Genomic DNA, 21,310 nt, shown 5'->3' with positions numbered 1-21,310 from the left:
GCAAAGATCCACAGTGGCATCTGTAATGCGAATTTTCCATCATGCAAACAGGTGAGAGTTTACATCCTTACAGTAAATGAAAACATTACAGGAATCTATTTTGTATTGCAATTATAGAATATTTACACAGATATATATTACAGTAAGTTTGACTGTAAAATATATTTTTACAACAGGACCCAAAGGCTGCCTCCAACAGGGGAAGAGGAAAAATATTTTCAGATGCACAGGAAAATGCTATTGTTGACATGGTTGTTGTCAACAATGCAATAAAACTGCAGGAGATTCAAGATAGAGTGCTGGCTGATAATGATATATTTGAAAATGTTAATTCTGTCAGCACAACAACTATTGCTCGAGTCCTAAAGAAACACCAAGTTACAATGAAACAGTTATACACTGTACCGTTCGAGAGAAACAGTGAACGGGTAAAAGAGCAAAGATACCAATATGTCCAGGTAAGACGTCTGAGGTTACATACACAGCTATACAAAATATTTACAGTAAAAAAAAACACTAGCATTTCTACAGTAAAACTGTGCACTTACTGTTTTTCAGAGAGTAATGGAGGTGGAAGCACTGGAAAGACCACATTCATTTGTATTTATCGATGAAGCTGGATTTAACCTTGCCAAAACACGGCGCAGAAGAAGGAATGTTATAGGTCAAAGGGCCGCTGTGGAGGTTCCAGGCCAAAGGGGGAAATTTCACCATGTGTGCTGCAATGGCCAATGATGGTTTGCTTCTCAACACACCACTCATTGGCCCATACAACACAGAAAGGCTTATAGCTTTCCTAGAACAGCTCTATGTTCAGCTAGTGCCAGCAGAACAGGGTGAGCCAGTAAGAAACCCCCAAGTTTTTGTCATAGTTTGCGATAACGTTGCTTTTCACCACTCTGCAGCTGTCACAGATTGGTTTGCAGCACATCACAGATTTATGGTTTTGTACCTTTTTTTATTTATTTTTTATTTATTTCACCTTTATTTAACCAGGTAGGCCAGTTGAGAACAAGTTCTCATTTGCAACTGCGACCTGGCCAAGATAAAGCATAGCAGTGTGAGCAGACAACACAGAGTTACACATGGAATAAACAATTAACAAGTCAATAACACAGTAGAAAACAAAGGGGGGAGTCTATATACAATGTGTGCAAAAGGCATGAGGAGGTAGGCGATAGGTAGGTATACCTGCCTGCATATTCACCCTTCCTCAACCCAATAGAGGAGTTTTTCTCTGCCTGGAGGTGGAAAGTGTTTGGTCACCACCCACATGACCAAATGTCTCTTTTGGAAGCCATGCGTACCGGATGTGAGGACACGAGTCCAGAGGACTGCCAGGGATGGATAAGGCACTCCAGAATGTTCTTCCCCAGGTGCATGGCAAGAGAAAACATTAGATGTGATGTTGAAGAAAACCTGTGGCCTGATGCTAGAGAGAGGCAGGATTAGCCCCTCAATTATTTGTTCGAATTACAGTATGTACTTTTAGTTTCTACCTTTTTTTTCTCATTACTGTAATTCCGTAAATTACTACAGACTATTGAAGCAAACTGCTAATTTTCATTTACCTTAAAGAATTGTTATGTTCTAAAAATTTTAATAAATCATGTGAAAGAATGTCGCTCTTTTCTTTGAAGAAAATATTACTTTGTATGAAGTCACTGAAATTGTTCAAACTGTAAAGATGAAGAGTTTGTATTTTCTGTATTGGTGTTTGATGCTAGTGTTTTTACTCTCAGTGTTCTGAGTGACAGTGTGTGTTATCTCAGTGAGGGTTGTGCATAGTGTTTGGCTGCACTGAGCGTGTTTTGAGCCATGTGTTAAGAGTTGTGTTGCTTGGAATGAGTTTTGCAGGTGATGTGAACTGTTTAGCTCAGGTGACTGTTGGTAGTGCAGACTGTAGTTAGAGTTTTGCACATGTGACTCCAGTTGTGCCCACTGTCGTTAAGCAATCGAAAAAAAACTGTAATGTCATGTGTAGTGAAATGCCTTTATGCAAGCTCTAAACCCAACAATGCAGCCATCAATATCAATGTAGTAATCAAAGTAACATAAGGTAGAAAAAAAACAAAAAATAAAAATAAGAAATAAGAAGAACACGAGAAGTAAGTAAGCATACTATATACATGGCCAGATTCAATACCATATTTACAATGTGCAGAGATACTGTAGTGATACTCTAGCGATGGAGGTAGATACGTGACTAGGTGACTAGGCATTAGGATATATGATAAACAGAGCAGCAGCAGTGTGTATGATGATTGCTTGTGAGTGTGTGTGAGTGTGTGTAGAGTCAGTGTAAATGTGTGCATGTTATACAGTATGTGCATGAGCAAATTCATTGTGTGTGTGTGTGTGTGTGTGTGTGTGTGTGTGTGTGTGTGTGTGTGTGTGTGTGTGTGTGTGTGTGTGTGTGTGTGTGTGTGTGTGTGTGTGTGTGTGTGTGTGTGTGTGTGTGTGTGTGTGGAGTCTTGCACAGAGACAGGGCAAAAAAATAAAATAAAATGTAAGCATTTCATTTTGTTAGCTATTTAGAAGTCTTATGGTTTGGGCATAGAAGCTGTTCAGGAGCCTGTTGGTGTCAGACTTGATGCACCTGTACCGCTTGCTGTGAAGAAGCAGAGCGAACAGTCTATGGCTTGGGTGGCTGAAATTTCTAAAAAATAAAATTGGGACTTCCTTTCACACTGTCTGATATAGAAGTCCTGGATGGCAGGGAGCTCGGCCCCAGTGATGTACTGTGCTGTCCGCACCATCTTCTGTAGGGCCATGCGATTGAGGGCAGTTCTGTTACCAAGCATACCAAGCAATGATGCAGCCAGTCAAGATACTCTTAATGGTGCAGCTGTAGGACTTTTTGAGGATTTGGCGGCCCATACAAAATGATTTCAACCTCCTGAGGGGGAAGAGGCGCAGTCGCACCTTCTTCACAACTGTGTGTGTCTGTGTGGACCATTTGAAGTCCTTAATGATTTTGAAACAGAGGAACTTGAAGCTCTTGACCCACTCCACTGCAGCCCCGTTGATGTGGCTGGGGGGGCGTGCTCGCCCCCCATTTTCTGTAGTCCATGATCAGCTCCTTTTTTACTGACATTGAGGGAGAGGTTATTGTCCCGGCACCACACTGCCAGGTCACTGACCTCCTCCCTGTAGGTCTACCACCATCGTGTCATCAGCAAACTTGATGATGGTATTCGAGTCATGCGTAGCCACGCAGTCATAGGTGTACAGAAGGGGACTATGCATGCACACACACCTGTGGTGCCCCCGTGTTGAGGGTCAGTGTGGGTCACCCTCACCACCTGGGGTCAGCCCGTCATGAAGTCCAGGATCCAATTGCAAAGGGAGGTGTTCAGTCCCAGGGTCCTGAACTTGGTGACAAGTTTGGAGGGGACAATGGTGTTGAACACTGAGCTGTAGTCAATGATCATCATTCTCACATACAGTAACTTCGGAAAGTATTCAGACCTCTTGACTTTTTCCACATTTTGTTACATTACAGCCTTATTATTATTATTATTAAATAAAACAATTTCCTCAGCAACCTACACACAGCAAAAACTGCTTTTTAGACATTTTAGCAAATGTATTAAAAACAAAAAACAGAAATACCTTATTTACATAAGTATTCACACCCTTTGCTATGAGACAAGAATTTGAGATCAGGTGCATCCTGTTTGCATTGGTCATCCTTAAAATATTTCTACAACTTGATTGGAGTCCATCTGTGGTAAATTCAATTGAGTGGACATGATATGGAAAGGCACACTCCTGTCTATATAAGGTCCCAAAGTTGACAGTGCTTGTCAGAGCAAAAACCAAGCCATGAAGTCGAAGGAAATCATTTCTGCAGGGATCCTGTAGGGATCCTGGCACCATCCCTACGGTGAAGCATGGTGGTGGCAGCAACATGCGTGGTGATGTTTTCAGCGGCAGGGACCGGGAGACTAGTCAGGTTTGAGGGAAAGATGAACAGAGCAAATTACAGAGAGATCCTTGATGAAAACCTGCTCCAGAGGGCTCAGGAGCTCAGACTGGGGTGAAGGTTCACCTTCCAACAGGACAATGAAAATAGCTGTGCAGCAACGCTCCCCATCCAACCTGACAGGGCTTGAGAGGATACGCAGAGAAGAATGGAAGGAACTCCCCAAATACAGGTGTGCCAACCTTGTAGCGTCATACCCAAGAACACTCGAGGCTGTAATTGCTGTCAAGGGTCTGAATACTTACGTAAATGTAATATTTCAGTTTTTTATTTGACATAAATTAGAAAAAAATTCTAAAAGCCTGTTTTTGATTTGTCATTATGGGGTATTATGTGTAGATTGATGAGGGGGAAAAAAAAATTCATGCATTTTAGAATAATGCTCTAACGTAACAAAATGTGGAAAAAGTCGAGGGGTCTGAATACCTTCTGAAGGCACTGTATAGATCTGTTGGGACGGTATGGAAATTGGAGTGGGTCCAGGGTGTCTGGGATGATGGAGATGATGATGTGCCATAACAAGCCTTTCATAACACTTCATGATTACAGATATGAGTGCTACAGGGTGGTAGTCATTTCGGCATTAAGCCTTAGAGTTCTTGGGAACATGTGATGGTGGTCAGCTTAAGACATGTGGGGATTACAGACTGGGATAAGGAGAGGTTGGAAATGACTCTGAATATGCCTGCCAGCTGTTTTGCGCATGCTCTGAGAATACCGTCCAGCCCGCGGCCTTAAGATCACTCAGTTCTCTGGGTCAGTGGTGGCCCTCACGCATGGCACTGTGTTTTATTGTAGAAGCGTCCATAAAATGCACTGAATTTGTCTGGTAGAGAGGCATCATTGGGCCGATCATGTCTGGGTCTTCCTTTGTTATCCGTAACTGACTGAAGCCCTTGCCACATGTGACGTGCATCGGAGCCTGTGTAATATTATTCCTCTTTATTCCTGTATTGTTCTTTTGCTTGTTTGATGACTCTGTGAAGGTCATAGTGGAACTTCTTGTACTTGTTCCTGTCCTCGGCCATAGCCTCAGGGTGGGGACAACGTCACCTTCACAGTGGGGACAACGTCACCTGTGCATGTCCCAATGAAGCCGGTGACGGAGGTGGTTAGCTCGTTGATGTTATTGTCTGAGTCTCGGAACATATTCTAATCAGAGCAAGCAAAGCAGTCCTTTAGCATAATCTCTGATTCTGATGACCATTTCTCAATGGAGCAAGTCCCGGGTACTTCCTGCTTCTGCTTGTAAACAGGAGTTTGGAGTCATGATCTGATTTGCCGAATGGGGGACAAGGGAGGGCCTTGTATGCTTGCTTGTGGGTGGAGTAACAGTGGTCTAGGACTTTATCGCCCCTAGTGGCGAAGGAGACGTGTTGATGGAAGTTGCTTGTGTATAGCCTTTTTCAGTTTGTTAAGTGTCAGCTTGTTATTTTTCTTTTCCTGAGGTGGTATGCATACAACCGTTACGAAAAGCTGAAAAGGCTGAGCTGAGAACTCACTCGGGAGGTAGAAGGGTCGGCTTTTTACCATCAGGTATTCCAAGATGGGTGAACAATGGGTCAAGACTTCCACTGCGCTCAAGTCGGCACACCATTTGTTGTTGTTGAAGAGGCAAACCCCTTCCCCTCTCGATTTCCCTGACTCCACTGTCCTGTCCGCTCGGTGAATGGAGAATCCGTAGAGTTGGATAGCCATGGGGGATATCTTGTCCGAAAGCCATGTTTCAGAAAAGCAGAGGTTGCAGTTACCAGAGTCCCGTTGGTTGCAAATCCGCGATCGGAGGTCATCCTTCTTATTATCAAGTGACTGGCCAGTAGAATGGAAGGAAGAGATGGCAGGTTTTCCCTTTGCCTTAACCTCGGCAGGACTCCTGCAGTTTCCACTTGGAAACCCCCAAAATTGGGTCAAAATGACAGAAAGAATACAGGGCAGATGATTCAAATTGAAGCCAGAATTAAGGTAAGTAACTGCCGAGTTATTGTTAAAGTTATTGTTGGTTATAAGAAATAGCGGATACAGTTTGTGAAAATAAAATAAAAAATAAACGGCAAAAGAATCACAAAATAGCAAAGTTGGGTCGGAGCTTACAAAACGGCAGCCGTACAGTACAGTGCCATCTCAGAATATTAACTGAGCTACAGAGGACCATGATCTACTCCTAATGTAACCGTCTGTTAATTCTATTCTATGCTCTAGATTTCTCTCCATACTGTACATCTGATTCATATCATGGGTAAGTTGAGCCTTGTATTTCACTTTTATGACATCAATAGGAAAGGAGGAATACATGCAGCTCTGTTTCCCTTTTCTTTCCCTGTTGTCAGTGCGCTGTAACACACGATAAGGCCCAGACGTCAGACACTTGCTCTCCTCTCCTCTCTCAGGGGAGAGAGACATGGGGAGCGCTAGCCAACTCTAGCCACACAGCCAAACCAAACAATCTTTCCATTCTCATTTCCCCTCCAGATTCTGAGAAGGAGCCATCAAAGATTCTGAGAAGGAGCCATCAAAGTGTGTTGCAGCTGATACTGAAGCCTACACTGAGCAATTGTATCATTTTTGTCTACTATCTTGTAATTACAATGGCATGACATGTACTTAGCAAATCATTCACTGATAATGTGTTTTCCCCCTCTAGCAATCAACTATCTGTTTATCTGCCACGTGTCAAGAGTTGCAGCTCTTCCTCCTGTTTGCACATGCATCCTATGGGAGCTGCGGAAGTCGCAACATTTGCTGATTTCACCTCTCTTCCCTGTGAGTGAGAGGCTGACAACTGCACATTCCAGCCTGCCATGACAGTGTGTGACTTATTTCTGACTCCTGCGTTCTTCATGTTGACACCTGACACCCTGGAGCCCCCTTTTATTTGTTTAGTTTAACCAAGCTGTCATCATGGCATTCATTTGAATGTGTGTATGTGTGTAGTGCAGAGAGGTATTCACAAATCAATTCCAATGTTTGAGGTTGTTGGCTATTCTTTCATGCTTCTGCCCTCAACCTTGACATAACTCAAACTACAACTGTGTGACCTGGCCTTGGAGACAGAGCCTGTTCAAGACCCAGCAACAGTTTACTATATCACACAGATAACCATAGGTGCTTCCTTTGTCTCTGAATGAATGGGTCAATGATAAAGTGCTGTAAACAGTCAATAGAACTGTACCTACAGTAGCCTATTCAAATGCCACTTCAAATAAAATCAGTTCTCCAATTATGATGAACATTTTAAATTAATTCTATGATGATACTATATTCTATTAATTATTAACATTTCATGTAAAATAGATGCATGTTCCATGATAGAACACAATTACATTAGGCTTTTGGCCTATATATGTAATAAATTGACAAGTATTTGGCAACTTTCAATTTTTTCCAAAGATATACTATTACAGCCTTGTTTATTTACAATGTATCCCTTCTCCCGTTCCATGAATAGCTGCAGTCGAGGCAAAAATCACAGCAAACTTTCACAAGGCAATTATTCAACTGTAGTAAATAATAACATACCAAGCATCGTTCCAACCTGTGTTATGTAATTCCCCTCTGCTGTTTAGAATCTCCAAAACAACAATAGTCCTACATGTGCTCCCTTACTCAAACGAATATCAGAGGACTGCAAGAAGTGACAGCCAGTTGATTTCGTGCCGTTTGCTCCATGACCATCATTTGGAAGCGAGAGTGAAAACGAACCCCTTGACTCAATGGACCCAAAGCAACGATTGACTCACTCGCTATCCAGCGCCACCTGGATTCCAAGCCAGTACTGCAGCATCTCCTTTCCTTCCGATTCTCCAATGTCCACAGCTTGGCCGGAGCTTGTCGTCTTCCCGGCTCCATTTCCACCGGATTTTTAACGCTCCTACCCGTCTCAGATCAAGACGAGACCACGCCAAAGGTAAAGAAGAAGCTCCAATGATCCGGGAGAGTCTAGGTTAGGCGGAGAAAGATCGTCCTTATTTGGTGTTTTCAGCGCTGTCGTGTTAGAGGGAGCTTGCTCGGAACTGACTTCATGCATCAGTTGGTACACCATGCTGATACTGGAGTGTCTCCTACCATAACAAACCTCTCCGTTCTACAAAGGATTCTAAGGTCGGATTCGAACCATTTATCGTTCCTTAGAATGCGTCAAATGACTTATAATCAATATGCTCATATTCGTCGGGTATATACGATTAATGTTCTCCTAAAGTGAGAGAAACATGCTGTGTTTTATTTAGCTCGCCTGCATGCCTTGCGAGCCCCCCTTACTGCAAATAGGTGCAATTATGTTTTCCCTGCAGCTCTTCATTCGCATTCTCCCAACCAATATTCGTGCGCTGGTGACTGTATGCTGTTTGAGTGTTCTGTGTTGTTTTCCCCTATTGCTTGGCTTTTGACAGATACAGCCTTCGGGAATCTCACCACAAAACGAAGGTAGCCTAGTAACGTTAGTCAGTAGTCACAATGACTGAATCCGAGCCTGCTTTTATTAACGACAAGGCTACAAATGAGCTGCGATAATGTAGCCTAACAATATTTGCACTCGTGTTACGGTTCTGTGGGGGGGATTATTCAAAGCCAATTGGACCGAGCTAATGGAATGATTTGGTGCTCCTTATCTAACCATCTAGCTTGCTATAGGCGTGTGGTGTGACCATTATGGAAACATCGTGAACATCGTTTGTCCTTCAAAATGACACGAATTTTAATTAAGTACTCTAATGGATTTTATTTATAAATAGTCTATAGCTATTGTTTATAAACAACTTTTGATGAATAGACGGTAATGTTCAACATCCAACCATGTAAGTCGACAGCAGGACACCGACTCTGAGAAATGAATACTAATGTAGGCTACGAACCAAAGACCAACCCACATAGGGGTCTACCAGTCCAGAGAATTATGTAAAGTTGAGGTATGATAACCTACCTGTCTGATGAGCAGCATCTCTCTCTCTGTATGTATGTATCCCATTGATAGATCCAATTAAAAAGTGTCTATCTTTTCTTCTTTATGGGGGAAATATATGTCCAGTGAAAGGCTATATGTCTATAGATGCTAGCCTATATTGCATTGATCAGTTTGATAACTTTTCTGTCTTTTGTTTTTAGGGGGAATCAAAATGTCCAGTGAAAGACAGGGGCGGTCAGATGACGAGAGTCCAAGCACCAGCAGTGGTAGTTCTGATGCGGACCAGAGAGACCCGGCGGTGCCGGAGCCGGAGGAGGCGGAGGAGAGAAAACAGCAGCCCCCCACACCTCCTCAGCAACAGAAGAAACCCACCAAATTATCCAGCAAGACTACCGCCAAGTTGTCCACTAGTGCTAAAAGGTAATGTCTTCATTATCAGAATCACCGTATTCTTACAATCAGGGATACTGTAGTCTACATGATCCTTCTGTTCAACTGAGTAGCCTAATGAATGATTTATGGTTCATTTATAATGCTTTAATCCTTTGAGACACAAAGGAGAGATATTTATTTTTGAATTATTGTTTTTCCTGTGCCAAATAAGATTGTTAAAAACTAAAGCCATGCAAGTACATTATCATAGTAATGCCTTTATTTGGTTAATTGGTCTATTGTCGCTGGATATGCATCGTTTGTCAAGTTAGGCTACAGGAGCAGAGCAGGACTTAATATTACTTCTTCACATCTAACTTAGCGTATCTGAGGATAAATTGTTTTGAGTTCACATACTTGTGATGGTTGAGTATCGTAAAATAGGTATTTTCACGCTCACAGTTGATGTCTTTCCTGTGTTGCAACCTGTGTTTGTTTGGTTGTAGAAAACTGTTTCTAAGTTTGAGGAGAAAATGGTCAAAAATATGTTTATGACAAATGTCCTATTCCTCTTATTAGGCCTATGCAACTATATTTAGTGTTGGTAAGAGGAGAATGATCACTTTAACGTCCAACTAATAAATATAAAGCAGTTGCATGCAATTTTATCTGAGCTTCAAAAAGAAACTGACTTGTCTACACGATAGTCTTAAAAAATGTATCAAGTACTAACAGTAGATGAGAAAACAAATGTATTGAGTGGCAAGTATGTCAAAATCCTCCCCTTTTCTCCCTTACACACCGTTAATAATGCTTTAGTAACAGCACTCTACTCAGCTCTCTGTTTAAAGGCCCTGTCAAATATACCCAAGGTCCTCCCCCCTCCCTCTCCCTCTCTACCTCATTTGCATATAAGCTTTAAAAGAAAATATTTTGTGCTAAAAGTGACTGGAATGGGTGGATGAGTGGCGGGATGGTAGGTGAGGGGGCTAGCTTTGTGCTGGGGGTGAGAGGGTTGTTTTGGGGTAAACGGACAGGGAGCAACGAAGGAGAGAAAGTTTTGCTGTTCTGGGCTTCGGGTTCTGCCTGGGAGAACAAAGAGGAAGCAGCCATGTTAGCTGTGCTGAGCGGAGAGAGAGGGGGGGGGGGCGTGCAGTTAGAGCATCGCTGGTAGAGGGCAGTGTAAATCTCTAGTCTCGAGCTGTAAACTCTCTTCTCTTCTCACAGCTTCTCTTTTCCTCTCTCATTTCTCTCTCTCTCTGACAGCAAAGACCACGATAGAAACAAGTCTGTTGACTTCAAAGTGTTTTTAGTGTGTGTATTGTTCATCCCTCCAGTGTAGTGCTGTGCATTCTCCTCTCACAGCCCTCTTCTCACAGCTTCAGCACATGTCTCATTTCTCTTCCACAGAATCCAGAAGGAGCTCGCTGAGATCACTCTAGATCCACCACCTAACTGCAGGTATGGCAAAGATTTCATATTCATTTATATTCTCAGTTTATGCTCTTTTTGTTGATAAGGCTTAAAGGCGTCAGCATGCTTCAGGTCGGCTGGTGCCTAGCCGAATAGTGCTAGTCAAACTGAAGGAGTGTGCTTGCATCCTCCCTTAAAAGACATTCGCTTGAAAAACAATTCCTCTTCCTCAAAATAGTCATAATTAATCTGAGATAACACAAGGAATCTGTCATAAATTTTGCAGTTTTTGCCGAAGAGATCTTAGTCGTGCAATTTGACATCTAACTAACATGTTTGGTGCAGTATTTTTCTATGAAAAACGTGCATGAAAACAAGTCGTCCCCCGTTGAATGACAACAAAGACTTTATTGAAGAATTTCTACTGTTGACCAATCACTGAAGAAGGGGAGTGGACTTCGTCTCCGAACTTCGACTTGCCTTCAGAAAAAATGTTGTGTACCCGAACAGCCGTAAAAACCCTAGCCGAAGTCCAAAACGAACAAAAACGCCACAAAATGTAGTCATAATATATGCACAAACTCTGCCGAACTGTTTCGGTTGGGAAGCATGCAGACGCATTAATTAAGGCTGCCTCTTATGTGTTCTGCTGTCACACAAAACTGTTGCAGATATATATTTTTACTTATTGTATTACTATTATAGTGTCGTAATAGGACATTTATATTATTTCAATGCTAGGCTTCAAAGAAGAGACAGAGAGGAAAGTCTGGTGTGGTGGTTTTTGATGTGTTAAATCATTTATGTTTAGCTATGGTCTTTGCACTGTCATGTTTTTAATAATGCAACAGATGCTGCATTTACGCAGACTGTCTTATATTCCATCTTTTGTAACGGGGTTGACATAGATTTGTGTTTATAACAGAGTTGACATAGATATGTGTTCATTTCGGAGTTGACATAGATTTGTGTTTATAACAGAGTTGACATAGATATGTGTTCATATCAGAGTTGACATAGATATGTGTTTATATCGGAGTTGACATAGATATGTGTTCATATCGGAGTTGACATAGATATGTTTTTATATCGGAGTTGACATAGATATGTGTTCATATCGGAGTTGACATAGATATGTGTTTATATCGGAGTTGACATAGATATGTGTTCATATCAGAGTTGACATAGATATGTGTTTATATCGGAGTTGACATAGATATGTGTTCATATCGGAGTTGACATAGATATGTGTTCATATCGGAGTTGACATAGATATGTGTTTATATCGGAGTTGACATAGATATGTGTTTATATCGGAGTTGACATAGATATGTGTTTATATCGGAGTTGACATAGATATGTGTTTATATCGGAGTTGACATAGATATGTGTTCATATCGGAGTTGACATAGATATGTGTTTATAACGGAGTTGACATAGATATGTGTTTATATCGGAGTTGACATAGATATGTGTTCATATCGGAGTTGACATAGATATGTGTTCATATCGGAGTTGACATAGATATGTGTTTATATCGGAGTTGACATAGATATGTGTTCATATCGGAGTTGACATAGATATGTGTTCATATTGGAGTTGACATAGATATGTGTTTATAACGGAGTTGACATAGATATTTGTTTATATCGGAGTTGACATAGATATGTGTTTATATCCAGACTGTATCACAACCGGCTGTGATTGGGAGTCCCATAGGGTGGCGCACAATTGGCCCAGCGTCATCAGGGTTTGGCCCTTGTAGGCCGTCATTGTAAATAAGAATTTGTTCTCAACTGACTTGCCTAGTTAAATAAAGGTTACATTTTTTTTTAAATGACAGAGTTGACATAGGTATGTGTTTTATAACACAGATGTGATGCTGCAGATTCAGTGTAATTATTTTTAATTAGTGAATGTATGATTTTATGTTTTTGATGACCGCAGAGGAATTTTGCTTTATATTCTTTTTACTGTTCATGTTTTTGGGAGGTATTTTTTGTGGTCTGTTTGTAAAGATTCTTGAATGCCATTTTGCCAGTCTTGAGTCTCCTGTAATTGAATAGCTGTCATGCAACCTGATAAACTTTACAATACTTTGCTTACTGGGGTGGGCAATCATTCTTTAATCAAACCAGTGTTGCACAGATACCGGCAGAGGGTATTTTCACTGTTTTTTTATTGCATTTTTAATGTTTACAACCAATGAGAAATTACACACAGTGACCAAATGATTTGGATTGCATTGAGTTTGAGTTATCCCTCCGAATATGTGTTTCATTCATGAAGTCGGTTAGCTCTGATGACTTTGACCCTGGCCTGGGATTTTCCTTCTAGGATTTATTCATGAAGCAGCACTATGACATATGGTCTTTGTTTTGTTCTCTAGACCCGGGGTTTAAAGGGGGGGGTTTGGCATTCTTTAGACTAGCCCCTTCACCCCTCTATTAGGCTGCAAACATGAATTATTTCCTGTTAAACAAACCTCACCGTGCCCACTGACCCTTTGAAAGACCGTCTCTTAAGACGCCATGTGATATGATTCATGTTGCAACAATATCACACTGAGATTCGACATGAATTCCTTTGACTCCACATTTGTGGTTTTAAATTGGAAGCAGTTAGTGTGTGGTGTCATAGACGTTGATGTAGTTTCTGCTACCTTTAGTCAAGAGCCATTTATCAGAAACTACTTTGCACAAACATTCTGTTGTCTAAAAAGCTGATGTTGCATGTATGCATCGGTTAAGTTAACCTTCGCCATGCAAGACTTCCTTACTAAGATGCAGCTCAGGTCACTGTATCCCTGTGAGGACGTGGATCATGGACCACTGATCAGCAAGATGTGGCTTAATGTCTGTGGGTGAATGTGTGCTCCTCCTCCGCTTCCTGTTGTGGTAATGCGGTATTGGTGAGCTCCAGCCCACACCGTGTGTCTTCTGAATAGAAAATCGGGGGATCGATATCGTGCCGCGGCACGACTAGGGGATTCCTGAGACAACGTTGATAATGGTCATTGACAATGCAGGGATTTGATGGCCTTTCATGGTCTGATCCTCTGCTCTGCGCTGTGCACTCTCAGAGTAGAAGTGCTGATGTAGGATCAGTTTAGCCTTTCAGATCATTATGGCTATCATAAAATGGACAGGGGGGCCCTGATCCTGTGCGTGTTCTCAGCAGAAGGAGATAATAACCCCACAATGCCTATATATCAGCTCCATCCCTGGCTCATGATTTTCCTTTCAATTAGTAGGACAGTCAGTCAGTCAGTCTGGTTGCATCCCAAATAGCAACCTATTCCTTATATAGTGCACTACATTTGAGGCTCTGGTCAAAAGTTGTTTACTGTATAGGGAATAGGGTGCCATTTGGGATGCAGACTCGGTCTCCGCAGTGCGTTGTTTACCTGGAGGCTGCCTGGGATGTTACATTAATTTGATGATAATGCATCACATTTCAGCAGCACTGCCTGGCCTGGACATATCATGGAAAAGAAAAAAAGTACCTGGATCTGGTTTCAGTTGTTTGACCTAGCCTAGTTCACTGTTGTCAGTTTGGTTGCATTATCAACTATCAAGTAACACACATGCACACATGCGCACGTGCACACATACCCACACACACAAATCTGTCATTGTGCCCTTGAGCAAGGCACTTAACCCCAATCGCTCCATGCGCGCTGGACAATGGTGAACCTGGTCATGACCCCACTACCAGCAGGTGTCTCAGGGGGAGTTGGGATTTGCAATGAAACACATATCCATTACACTCTTGTACAAGTGTCCACCCACAAGTGTGTAACTGGACAAATATAAGCACCCCCCAAATTAAATTATTATAATGACTAATCTAAGTGCAAGCTCACCTGCAATTTGACACTAAGAAATACAGACTTAATGGACTGAATGCCATTCTTAAACAGATTAATTCAAACATTGCCTGTGTTCTGCTAGTCCACATTGGCCAGTGACTCGTTCCCTCTAGGAAAAATAAACATTTTATATTATATTTTATTAATCATTAACCCAAATACTTATTATACCTGATGGATGAGGGATATCCTGGTCCCTGTTTATGCTGATAATATTGTATAGTAATGCAGACATACCGTATATTACCGTCCAATATCATCCAATATTTCCCCACTGAGAAACACTAATATTGCTTGTCAGACCACACATAAACATACATATTTATGATCAAAGGACATACAGTGAGCTCGAAAAGTATTGACAATTTATTACATTTTTGGGGCTCTGTACTCCAGCAAATGATACAACGACTATGGGATTGAAATGCAGACTGTCAGCTTTAATTTAAGGATATTTTTATACATATCGGGTGAACTGTTTAGAAATTTCAGCACATTTTGTATATAGTCCCCCCATTTTAGGGGAACAAAAGTATTGGGACAAATTCACTTATATGTGTGTTAAAGTAGTAAAAATGTACATATTTGGTCCCATACCCATAGCATGCAATGACTACATCAAGCTTGTGACTACACATTTGTAGGATTTGTAGGATGTATTTGCTTTGTTTGTTTTGGTTGTGATCCAGATCATTTTGTGCCCAATAGATATTAATGGTAAATATTATATTGTGTCATTTTGGAGTCACTTTTATTGTAAATAAGAATAAAATATGTTTCTACATTAATGTGGATGGCCGATTAATTAGGGCCGATTTCAAGTTTTCATAACAATCGGTAATCGGCATTTTTGGATGCCGATTATGGCCGATTACATTGCATTCCACGAGGAAACTGCACGGCAGGCTGACCACCTGTTACACCAGTGCAGCATGGAGCCAAGGTAAGTTGGTATCTAGCATTAAACTTATCTTATAAAAAACAATACATCTTAACATAATCACTAGTTGAGTACACATGTAGCAGTAGCAGGCTCATAAGCATTCATTCAAACAGCACTTTCCTGCATTTGCCAGCAGCTCTTCGCAATGCTTGAAGCACAGCGCTGTTTATGACTTCAAGCATATCAACTCCCGAGATTAGGCTGGCAAACCTATAGTGCTTATAAGAACATCCAATAGTCAAAGGTATATGAAATACAAATGGTATAGAGAGAAATAGTCCTATAAATTCCTATAATAACTACAACCTAAAACTACAACCTAAAACTGTTTTGGCATTATTTAAACCAAATTGAACATGTGTCATTATTTATTTGAGACTAAATTGATTTTATTCATGTATAATATTAAGTTAAAATAAGAGTGTTATTTCAGTATTGTTGTAATTGTCATTATTACAAATATATATAAAATATATAAAAATCGTCCGATAAATCGGTATCATCTTTTTATGTCCTCCAATAATCGGTATCAGTATCGGAGCTGAAAAAGCATAATCGGTTGACCTCTAGTCCACAATCAGCTCTTTTGGCGTACTGACGTTGAGGGAGAGGTTGTTGTCTTGGCACCACCCTGTAGGCTGTCTCATCGTCATCGGTGATCAGACCTGACATCGTCGTGTCGTTGGCAAACTTAATGATGGTGTTAGAACCATTTTATCTTTGGAGTGTTCTCCCTAGAACCCTCTATGAACGGTTCCACCAGCCTTATTATCATTTAAAATGTAATTACATATAGCATAAGACCTTTCTTTGAGGGACAGGTTATACCCTAACACAGGGGTGTTAGAAATATCCTGGTTTACAGGTCACACCAGGCCTGCAAGTCACATAATAGTGGCTTGCAAAGTGCTGTGTAATTCCTATTGGAATCCACCCAGTTACGATATCCAACAAATGGAATGTTTTAATCACCCGCAACCTGCATTCAGAAAGACTGCCACGGTAAGGAAGATTTGAATACTGAGACTACCTCAATCATCTAAACTGGAATAATCATCTCTGAAACAGGTGCAATAAATCCAGTCATTAACAGTTGGATTAGTTTAGAAAACTGTATGTTATTTATCTTTGTGTAGCATAAAATGTCATCCAGTCAATATCATCCAGTCAATATACATGCACAATACAGATATTATAGTAAAACAAACAATAGAGAATGCTGGGAAATATGATATATGGTTCTATGTAGAAGGCTTCTTGTCTTCCAAAGAATCATCAAAGAACCCTTTCTTCCAAAAACGGTTCTTAGGATGTTAAAGGTTCTAGGTAGAACCCGTTGCCTTACAAAGAACCTGTGTCTTCCAAAAAGCAGTTATTCTGATCAAAATGGTTCTTGGTAGAAACCTATCCCTCAGAAAAAAAACCTTTTGTAACCCTTTTTTCTAAGAGTGTAGGTATTACAAACTGGGTCAGGGAGAGCTTGAAAATGTCAGTGAAGACACTTGCCAGCTGGTCAGCGCATGCTCTGAGTACACGTCCTGGTAATCTGTCTGTTAACCTGTTTAAAGGTTTTACTCACATCGGCTACAGAGAGCGTGATCACATAGTCGTCCGAAACAGCTGGTGCTCTCACACATTGTTCAGTGTTGCTTGCCTCGAAGTGAGCATAGAAGGCATTTAACTCGTCTAGGCTCGTGTTACTAGGCAGCTCGTGGCTGGGTTTTCCTTTGCAATCTGTGATAGTTTTCAAGCCCTGCCACACCCGACAAGAGTCAGAGCCGGCGTAGTAGGATTTGATCTTAGTCCTGTATTGACGCTTTGCCTGTTTGATGGTTCGTCAGAGGGCGAAGCAGGATTTTTCACAAGTGTCTGGATTAGTGTCCCTTTCCTTGAAAGTGTCAGCTCTAGCCTTTAGCTCAGTGTGGATATTGCCTTTAATCCGTTGCTTCTGGTTGTGATATGTATAATGGTCACTATGGGGATGACGTCGTCGATGCACTTATTAATGAAGCTGGGGATTGACGTGTTGAACTCCTCAATGCCATCGGATGAATAGCAAAACAGTCCTGTAACTTTACATCCGCTTCATTGGACCACTTCCGAATTGAGCGTGTCACTGGTACACAGAACAAAAATGTCTAGAACCTAAATGGGTTCTTTGGCTATCCTCATAGGAGAACCCTTTGAAGAACCCCTTTTGGTTTCAAATAGAACCGCTTTGGTTCCAGGTGGAACCCCTTCCCTAAAGGGTTCTACATAGAACCCCAAATAGTTCTATCTGGTGACAAAAAGGGTTCTACCAGGAACCAAAAAGGGTTATCCTATGGGGATAGCCGAATAACCCTTTGTTCTTAGAGTGTACTTCCTGTTTGAGTTTTTGCTTGTAAGCCGGAATCAGGAGGGTCTAGTTATGGTCAGTTTTCCCAAATGGAGGGCGAGGGAGAGCTTTGTATGCGTCTCTTTGTGTGGAGTAAAGGTCATCTAAAGTTTGTTTCCCTCAAGTTGCACAGGTGACATGCTGGTAGAAATGAGGTAAAACCGATTTCAATTTTCCTGCATTAAAATCACTGGCCACTAGGAGTGCTACCTCTGATGAGCATGTTCTTGTCGGTTTATGGCCCTATTTAGCTTGTTGAGTGCAGTCTTAGTGAAAGTATCGATTTGTGGTGGTAAGTAGACAGCTACTAAAAACTAAAAACTCTCTTGGTAAATAGTATGGTCTACAGCTTATCATGCAATATTCTAAGTTTTGCATTCAATACCTCGACACTTCCTTAATATTAGAGATCGTGCACCAGCTGTTGTTAACAAAAATACATACACCCCCGCCCTTGAGTTTACAAGACGCTGCCGCTCTGTCCTCGTTCAGCCACGACTCTGTGAAGCATAATCTCGAACTGCGCTCTTCTAGTTTGTTCTCCAATGATTGCACATTCGCCAATAGAACAGAGGGTAGAGGAGGTTTATTTACTCTCCTCCGTAGTTTCATCAGGCTGCCCCCATGTCGGCCTCTATAGCTCCGTTTTTTCCTCTTCCGCGTGTCGTGGATTAGGGGCTGGTCCCAGATGAGCAGTATGGCCTGCGCGGCCGAGTCATTGAAGTAGAATTCTTCAACTAAATCGAGGTTAGTGGTCGCTGTTCTGATGTCCAGAAGCTCTTTTCAGTCATAGAAAACAATGGCGGAAACATTATGTACAATAAAAGATCAGAAACACACACAACAGCAGAATTGGTCAGTAGCCCTTAAATCGTCCGATTTACATGTCAGCGCCACACTACTAATCAATACATTTGCAGAGAAAGAGAGAGAGAGGTGTTAGAGGAAGCGAGCGAGAGAGAGAGAGAAGGAGGGAGGGGGAATGGGAGAGAGGGGTTCGGGGGCAGCATATTCAATCTCCTTTTTATGCATCGTTATCAGATTCCTCTTTATGAGGGAGGGAAGCCCAGAGTGTGAAAGTAGTGGTTTTGTGACTGTATTATGGTCAGTTGTTAACATTGCAATTTTGAATATAAAGATGTGTAGACAGGTAGGCCTAGATGGAGGTGAAATAGGTTATTACACTACAGGGTTTATAATACAGTATTAAAGACACCTGACTTTAAAAAGCAACCATCAACAGCACTAGAACATGGATTGAACCATCTATGTCTGCCCTGCATATCCAGTCAGGGCTCACTGGAAAAGTGCATGTCAATCCCAATATGACTTCCCTGGTAAAATAAAGGATACATAGTAATTGAAATGATTTTGTTAAAGATACAATTGTGTGGTTCAAATTCCCAACTTTCGGTCCACGTATACGTTGGAGCTGTTCTTGTTGTTTGCTTGTCTTGTGTATTGATTGTTAATTCTGCATGGCGGGGTAGATTTCACCATCTGTCCATCCCTAGCTCTCTTCTTATTAGGAAACAGCAGGTGGAAAACATCAATCCTTTTCATCATCTGGTTTCCAGAGGGATACTGTTGAAGAATAATTTAGGGATATTATCAAAATTATGAAAAAGCTTACTCTTATTTATCCATGTTCCATTTATTTATTCATACAATCTAGTTTGTATGTAATTGGTAAATGAGTTGTGTGATTGGTGATCTGCTTTGCATTTAGCCTACTGTAGTTCAGAAAGAGATCAGGGGAAGAAGTATTGTTAGTGTGTATGCTACAAGCTTAAAGAAAAAAAGGTTTCCAATGGGTTTCGCCATAGGACAGACGTTTTTGGTTCCAGGTAGAGCCCTTTTTCATTCCAGGTAGAACTATTTTAGGTTCCATGCACCTGGAACTGAAAGGGTTCCACCTGGAACCAAAAACTGTTCTTCAAAGGGTTCTCCTATGGGCACAACCAAAGAACCCTTTTAGATTCTAGATAGCAACTTTTTTTCAAAGTATATAGACCATAGTCAACCAGAGAAACTCATACCCCTCAACATAGACAAGTATTCTATTTCTCTTGTCATTATTACACCTAGATGAAGCAGTGCATTTAGAGTGGACTATGAAGAAATATGATGCTGCTACCATTGTCCTGTTCATCCAAGATGATCCACCTCCAAGAAATGTTTAAAGAAAGCTCTAGGCTGGAACTTGTCATTAAGGTTTGATGCCCATGTCTGATATGAATAAGAATTAGTTGATAGTCATGCTGCTGGCTGTTATCTGCCCTGTTACTTTCTCAGCTGTAGTGAGCGCCTTGGACATTCTACCCTGCATTACTGACGGGTCAGCCAGTGAAACATTGTTTCCATGTACATGTAAGCCACAGTACATGTAGGCCCCCTCCTCACTCCTTCACTCCACTCTACCCCCTTTCACTCCCCCCTTCACTCTCCTCCCTCCCCCCTTCACTCCTAAGACTGCTAAGAAGGTTATTCTGTCTTGTCATAACACTATACCTGTGATCTTGTGTGGTGTCGTGGGTTAAATTCCCATTGGGATCGTATACACATGCTAAAAATCACATGCACTCACCGTACTGTAAGTGGCTTTGAATAGAAACTAAGTGCCATGCGTTATTTAAGTTATAATGCCCGAGACGATGTTGAAGGCCGGCAGACCGTGCCAATATATCCTCCAAACACCGGCTTCGAGGGCATTATCACTTTTATACAACAGGTTACCAACATATTCATATAATGATTTACATTCGGAAAGTATTCAGACCCCTTTACTTTTTCCACATTTTGTTAAATTACAGCCTTATTCTAAAATGGATGACATGTTTACATCAATCTACACACAATACCCCATAATGACGAAGAAAAAAACGTTTTTTATTTGAGCAAAAAATAAAAATACATTTACATAAGTATTCAGACCCTTTACTCAGTACTATGTTGAAGCATATTTGGCAGCTATTACAGCCTTGAGTTTTCTTGTTTATGAAGTTTTCTTGGGTATGACACGACAAGCTCACACCTGTATTTGGGGAGTTTCTCCTGTTCTTCTCTGCAGATCCTCTGAAGCTCTGTCAGCACAGCTATTTTCATGTCTCTCCAGAGATGATCTGGCAGGGCCACTTAAGGACATTCAGAGACTTGTCCTTAAGCCACTTCTGTGTCGTCTTTGCTGTGCACTTAGGGTCGTTGTCCTGTTGGAAGGGGAACCTTTGCCCCAGTCTGAGGTTCTGAGCGCTCTGGAACAGGTTTTCATCAAGGATCTTTCTGTACTTTGCTCTGTTCATCTTTCCCTCTATCCTGACTAGTCTCCCAGTCCCTGCTGCTGAAAAACATTGCCACATCATAATGCTGCCACCACCACGCTTCACCGTTGCCAGGTTTCCTCCAGACGTGTCACTTGGCATTCAGGCCAAAGAGTTCAATCTTGGTTT

At 41.4% G+C, this 21,310-nt stretch overlaps 1 protein-coding gene across 2 annotated transcripts in view; it reads left to right on the top strand.

Moving 5' to 3' along the window:
* Positions 1 to 7,746: 7,746 nt before the first annotated feature.
* ube2e3 (ubiquitin-conjugating enzyme E2E 3 (UBC4/5 homolog, yeast)) overlaps positions 7,747 to 21,310 on the top strand; it is a 59,116-nt gene continuing 45,552 nt past the window's right edge. Inside the window, exons 1-3 of one of the 2 annotated variants that reach the window (XM_024389606.2) lie at positions 7,747 to 7,892; positions 9,089 to 9,308; positions 10,671 to 10,721. In XM_024389606.2, coding sequence (XP_024245374.1) covers positions 9,100 to 9,308; positions 10,671 to 10,721 — 260 coding nt within the window. In that variant the 5' untranslated portion in view covers positions 7,747 to 7,892; positions 9,089 to 9,099. Of the gene's footprint in view, positions 7,893 to 7,935; positions 8,087 to 9,088; positions 9,309 to 10,670; positions 10,722 to 21,310 lie in introns of those variants that run through there. The other variant, XM_024389607.2, reaches the window with a different exon arrangement.

The sequence above is a fragment of the Oncorhynchus tshawytscha genome, linkage group LG26 (assembly GCF_018296145.1).
Source record: "Oncorhynchus tshawytscha isolate Ot180627B linkage group LG26, Otsh_v2.0, whole genome shotgun sequence".
Taxonomy (NCBI): Eukaryota; Metazoa; Chordata; class Actinopteri; order Salmoniformes; family Salmonidae; genus Oncorhynchus; species Oncorhynchus tshawytscha.
This window is presented reverse-complemented; position numbering and strand designations above follow the sequence as displayed.